The sequence below is a fragment of the Phoxinus phoxinus genome, assembly GCF_949152265.1.
Source record: "Phoxinus phoxinus genome assembly, chromosome: 3".
Taxonomy (NCBI): domain Eukaryota; kingdom Metazoa; phylum Chordata; class Actinopteri; order Cypriniformes; family Leuciscidae; genus Phoxinus; species Phoxinus phoxinus.
This window is the reverse complement of record NC_136878.1, coordinates 42040647-42046684: the sequence shown is the minus strand read 5'-3', so window position 1 is coordinate 42046684 and position 6038 is coordinate 42040647. Positions and strand designations below refer to the sequence as shown.

The 6038-nt window shown below is 41.4% G+C and overlaps 1 protein-coding gene across 1 annotated transcript in view; it reads right to left on the bottom strand.

Moving 5' to 3' along the window:
• The window catches only part of LOC306994884 (serine/threonine-protein kinase pim-1-like), a 2787-nt gene extending 631 nt beyond the window's left edge, over positions 1-2156 (bottom strand). The window contains exons 1-4 of the mRNA XM_079605830.1: positions 1706-2156; positions 893-1038; positions 372-750; positions 10-186 (exon numbers count right to left, since the gene is read on the bottom strand). Of these exons, the coding sequence (XP_079461956.1) occupies positions 10-186; positions 372-750; positions 893-946 (610 nt within the window). The 5' untranslated portion in view covers positions 947-1038; positions 1706-2156. The remainder of the gene's footprint in view (positions 1-9; positions 187-371; positions 751-892; positions 1039-1705) is intronic.
• Positions 2157-6038: the final 3882 nt, after the last annotated feature.

Below are 6038 nucleotides of genomic sequence, written 5' to 3'. Positions count from 1 at the left end.
TGTTCTTACCATCTGAGAAGCCCGGCCGGAACCAGACATCAGGGTCCATCAAAGCGATATCTCTGCTGTCTGGGAAACGGCGGCTGATCATGGCAAACAGCAGCACCCCCAGTGACCACACCGTTGCCTGCTTCCCATAGTACTTGCCCTTCTCATAGTACTCGGGAGGGCAATACCTTGCTGTGCCTGAAGATAGGAGTTTGTCACATGTGTAAGCTTGCTTTTTCTCACTTGAACTGAAATGGCATTTAATTTTATTTAAATGTATATTTAAAATATCTCACTGTGTTATGTCTGATTAAGACATGGCGTAACTGGTCACTAGAGTTTAAATCCTAAAATACACTGTATGTTTTTAAGATAACGCATACCAGAGTAGTTTTTGTCGGATGAGCTTTTCATGAGATCCCCGCAGCCGAAATCGATCAATTTGACCTCCAGGATCTCTGTGTTGACCAGGAGGTTTAGCATTTTTATGTCTCGATGTAGCACACCCCTCAAACAGCACAGGGCAGCTCCGTCAATCACCTGCCACATGAAGTGACGGGCCAATTTCTCACTGAAGCGGCCTCCGTAATGCACCCAAAAGCTGTGCATGTCCATGCAGGGTGAGGGCCGTTCTAAGACCATGATGTACTGGTCGACATGGTCCTCCCAGTCCAGCACCTTTATAATATGGCGACAGCGTGGGCCTTCATTGGCCATTACTGTCAGGGCCACCTCAAGTGGAACTGGTTTGGGATGGTCAGGCTAGAAGAATGACAGTTTTTATTATTGTTAGATATAGGATTGGTTTCTCAAATAAGGATTTAGCCCAGTCTGTCTATCTATTGAAATATTACACTCTGTGATTTGTTATAAATTGCAAATATAGAGAGCACAGTATACGTACAAGGCTGATGTATCGCTCGTTCTTGGTCTTCGCTATGAATTTCACAGCTACCATGAGGCCGTCCTTGCAACGGGTTCCTTCAAAGACAGTGCCAAATGCTCCTTCCCCCAATTTCTTGCCAATGGCGTATTTCCAGCAAATGTGATCTATTAAAACACAATTATTTGTATTTGTTTACGGTTTAATGAAGCAGTGTGCTGCAGCGAAGGCCATACCTTCCTTCTAATGGAATATTAATCAGGAAATATATTTGTAGTATTTTTACTTTTAAAAATTAATTTGTCGCATGACTATTTACAGTAAGTGCAAAAAAAAGGCAAATGTTGATTTAAAATTATGGAGGAAAAAAAAACTAAAAGAAACCTTACAGCAGAAACAGCTGCATTATTTAAAACGTACGTATGCTTTTCTTTATACATATTCACTTTCAATAATAATAATAATTTGTTGTGTGATGACGGGTGCTAAGATGACGTCATCATTGCCGAAGTCATCATTACTAACTGTTTATGGGCTTATGTTTTTTTTACATTTGTTATTTATGGTTTTGTGTTTCTGTTGACTATGGTGCAGTCCCTTAGGTTCATTATTCTATAACATTCATTTATAATAAGTTTAAGATATGCTTATCATATCTAAGATATGAGTTGATTGCAGATAGGTGCACATATCAGCCGTCATCACAACATGTTATGTCTACTGTCGTTTCCCTTTGTTTTTTCTCATTAACCACACAGAGACAAGTTTTTAGTTATGCATTTTTGTTATTTAATATTTAAAATCTGTATTTATTCCTACATGCTGTCTACTCACCATTTCCTGTTCTTGTGACTCCTTAAAGGAGGGGGTGGGATCACAGCTTCCTTTTTCTTGTGTCGGGTTAAACCATTTCTATTAATAGGGAAGGGAACTTAACCCTTGGTAATGTTGGCATGGAGAAATGTCTTATGGTGTTTACATTTAGTTTAAGTTGCTGAATGAGTTTATTTTAATAATTTTTGGAATAGTTAATGGTCATGTTTAGGCTACAAAGGTTTTTAGTATTGATGCCCCTGCAGTTGGTACGGTTTTGAGTGTAATGAGCCTGCCCTAGGCTATATAAGACGGTCTAAACTGAACCTTGGGAAGGTAAAGATGGGGTCAAATTGCTGAATATATTCATGAAGATTTTGCTGTCTGTTGCAATTTGTTTTCCTTTGTTTGTTGATACATCAAAGTTTGCACTGAGTCAAGTGTATATTTATTTTGGTTTCATTTTGTAAATAAAAATACTCTTTGGATGATATCTGAGTCCTGAGCCTATCTACCACCTCCCCTTGATCTCCACGAGACACGTTATGACATGTTACATTTATATAGCGCTTTTTCTGAGTTTTTCTCAAAGCTCTTTACATATGGAAGGGGGGAATCTCCTCAACCACCACCAATGTGCAGCATCCACCTGGATGATGCGACGGCAGCCATATTGCGCCAGAACGCCCACCACACACCAGCTTACAGGTGGAGAGGAGACAGTGATGAATCCAATCAGTATAGGAGGATGATTAGGAGGCCATGATGGACAGAGGCCAAGGGGCAAATTTGGCCAGGATGCCAGGGTTACACCCCTACTCTTTTTCGAAGGACATCCTGGGATTTTTAATGACCACAGAGAGTCAGGACCTCGGTTTAACAAGTAGGCTATACTTCCCATAACTTTGCCCAATTTCATTGCAATAATTGTAATAATACAAAAATTATTTAGAATTTTAATCAAAAACATAAATTACTGAACAAATACATAACATGGCCTAACAATAAAACATAATAAATGTGAGTAGATGTGTGTCAGTCACTGCTAACAATTAACCATTCGTGTCATTGGGCATTTTTCTCAGAACGCTCTTGTAAGAGATTTTAATCTAAATGAGATGTTTCCTGGTTAAATAAAATAAGTAATACATAAAAACCACAAGACCCAACCGGACAACAGTGGTTATATATATTAAATATATTGTATGATATGATCGAAATTCAGGGGTGGTTTCTTCATTAGGGCGATTGGGCAACGCACCACCAAAGTGTGAAAGGAACTTTTTCAATCACATTTGCATTCAACCACAGAATTACGCTAGCAGCAGTCACTGTTGTTCTGCCTCTGGATATAGTCCAATCAGCGTCACCTTCTGTGGAGTACCACCGCTTTTTGGGCGATTTCACTCTGGCCGAGAATCGCCCAGAGCGTTCCCATAGACTTCCATACAAAGATTATTAGGGGTTCAAGCATAAAATGCTGAAACCCTATTGTAATTGTAAGGATTTGTAAAACTGATCGTGCAGGCCAAACCGTAAGGCCTAGAGACTTGAAACCTGGCCAGATGGTAGGCCTCAATTTGGGGAGAACCTATCAGAGTATGACCCCGATTGGCCTATGGGTGGCGCTACAGCAACCAAAAATACTAAATTGCTCATAACTCCTAGACCGTTTTAGACTCAAGGTTTTTACACAACTGTGATCCTTGGCTCAAGACGGACAAAATGTATATCTCCAAAAAAGGTCTCATGTTGTGAGATGCACACAGACTTTCTATTGCATGTGAAAAGATGGATGCTAAAGTTTGAGCTGACTCACAAATGTACTTGTGTGAGTAGTAATTCAGCACTTGCAGGCTGTTCGGTAGATTAATGTCCTTATTCCTTTATATCCGCGGGACTCGCGTGTGGCGCTGCTATCTGTCTCTCATTAGCAATCGCGCCCTGCTTCATACCACAGTCATGATAAAAACATCAATGCATTCACTCATCCATAAACATTATTAGATCCATCAGCTTGATGACAAGTTCCATAATTCCGCTGGAATTTTACGTCATCAAGCTACGGCTTTGTAATTGTTAGAGGTTAGCGACCCCTAGCAGCGAAAAATATTACATATAGCCTTAATGTCTTTGCTACTGACGATGATTTAATCATACAAATCACCGCAAATTACTTTACATTAGTGCTTGAATTTCACTCTTAAATCTGTACGAACCCTGAGTCCCTCCAGGGCTGGATTTGAGGAACCCTGCTAAAAAGTATCTGAATTCCCAATAGGATCAAAATTGTAAATATTTAAATTGGATTCTTTCTTAATTTTTACTAGGGTTGTAATGTTTGCCCATTTCAGATGTTCTGAGCTCAGGAGATCACAGCAGATGCTGCTTCACTCCAACCTCAACACCTACCTGTCTGAAAACTGCAGCGGTGACGTGTGTATTCTGTCTGCTGTGCAGTGGATCAATGAAAATGCAGAAGCATATATCAGTAAAAGTGCTCCTGTCCGCGATCCCAAGAAGGGATGTTTCAATGAAGTCAAAAGAGACCTTCACTAGACTCTGGATCTGCAGCCATCATATCTACAATAAGATGAAGAGGAAGAACATTCTGGAAAGGAGCTGAACCTTTTGGGTTCAGTATGCCGGGAAAGCATGGAATTGTGTGTGTGAAGAGCTTTAGCCAATAACTGACAGGTCTGAAGAGCTTCAGCCAATAACAGACAGGTCTGAAGAGCTTCAGCCAATAACAGCCAATTCTCTAAAATATGAGCATGTTCCATTCCAGTTTAAGTTTTAAGGGAGTAAAGCCTGTTTATGCCATTGAGAAAAAAATGAAATTCTGTCAAATATATTTTGTTTTAAAGAAATGTTCATTTAAAAGCAGCGCTCATTCATCAGTGTATTATAGCTACCAGAGATGCGCGCATCAACCACCGTTGAAGGTGATGATAATCAATTTATCCTCACGCATTACTACAACACATAACCTAAGAATAATAGTAATTTGACCATCGGGTGCGGATACTTAAATCAGAGAAAATTATTGGTGCGGGTGAGTGGCGGGTGGATGATTTGTTTTTGGCTGCGGATTCGGGTGACGTTGGAGCTCATCCGTACATCTCTAATTATCCGGTGTTTTTTTACTTTCCGCTCTATTTTCAAAGGTCAGCAAAACATTGGTCTTGTAAAGCGGAGAAAAACTCTACTGTGTAGAGAATTCGTCCTCCATCGCGCCATTGATAAGTTGATCACAGTTATCTGAGTTGACGCCCCCTTTTTACTGACGTACGACTCGCATTTACTGGCGAATATCCGATTTGTATGCTTTCATGGCACACGCAATTGCACGTATCCGATTCATATCCAATTTATTTCCACATATGAGTGAGGCCTGAAACCGATCCGAGTAAACCGGAATCCATGTGCTTTCTTCCTGCTTACACGTTCGCCGGTCATATCCGATCTGTGCCACATGAGAGGTAAAAATCGGAATTGGGTCACTTGAACCATGCAGTGACAGGTCTGAAGCGCTTTAGCCAATAACTGACAGGTCTTGAAGCAGTTCAGCCAATAACTGACAGGTCTGAAGCAGTTCAGCCAATAACTGACAGGTCTGAAGCAGTTCAGCCAATAACTGACAGGTCTGAAGCAGTTCAGTCAATAACGGACAGGTCTTGAAGCAGTCTTGCGTTTCAGATCGTTAAAATAGGGCCCATGACCAGGTTTCAGTTGGTCAATGGCACAGTCTATTTCGCTTGCCTCAAAATAGCAACGCGCCATCAATGCGCCTGAACACACATCGTTTTCAGACCAGCAGCCCATGGGCGCACAAATAGGCATAAATGCATTTGCTATTTAAACAACGTGGCGCAGGACGTGAAAGGCCCTGTCCCAAATGGCACACTTCATATGCACTTTCGTTCTTGTGGACTTACAATGTCCGTTAAGTCCGTGAGACCGTATGGTGTCCCATTTGTCATTTTAGCTCTCAGAAGGGTGCTCGCGAGTCGTTTTGCGGCCTCAATGCGCACTTTTGCCGAGCCCGCACTGATGCGGACTCCACAGCAGACTTCTTCCCCACAGTCAAAGCGGCGTTATGTCACGAAAGTGCGGACTCAGAAGGAGACCATTTGCCATTTGGGACAGGGCCAAAATGATCTGCGTCGAGCTGAAACTAGCAAAAACACTTGCATCGCGCTTGGTGCTGCATTGCGCAGGGTGTAAGATAGGGCCCAATAATTCATCCTTTACAAGAATGTGTCACTGCTGTTCTGGCCAGTGGTGTTACAACTCTGTAAAACCTTAACTGTTAAAACTTAGTTTTAACAGTTGCTGACTGAACAAATGGAAA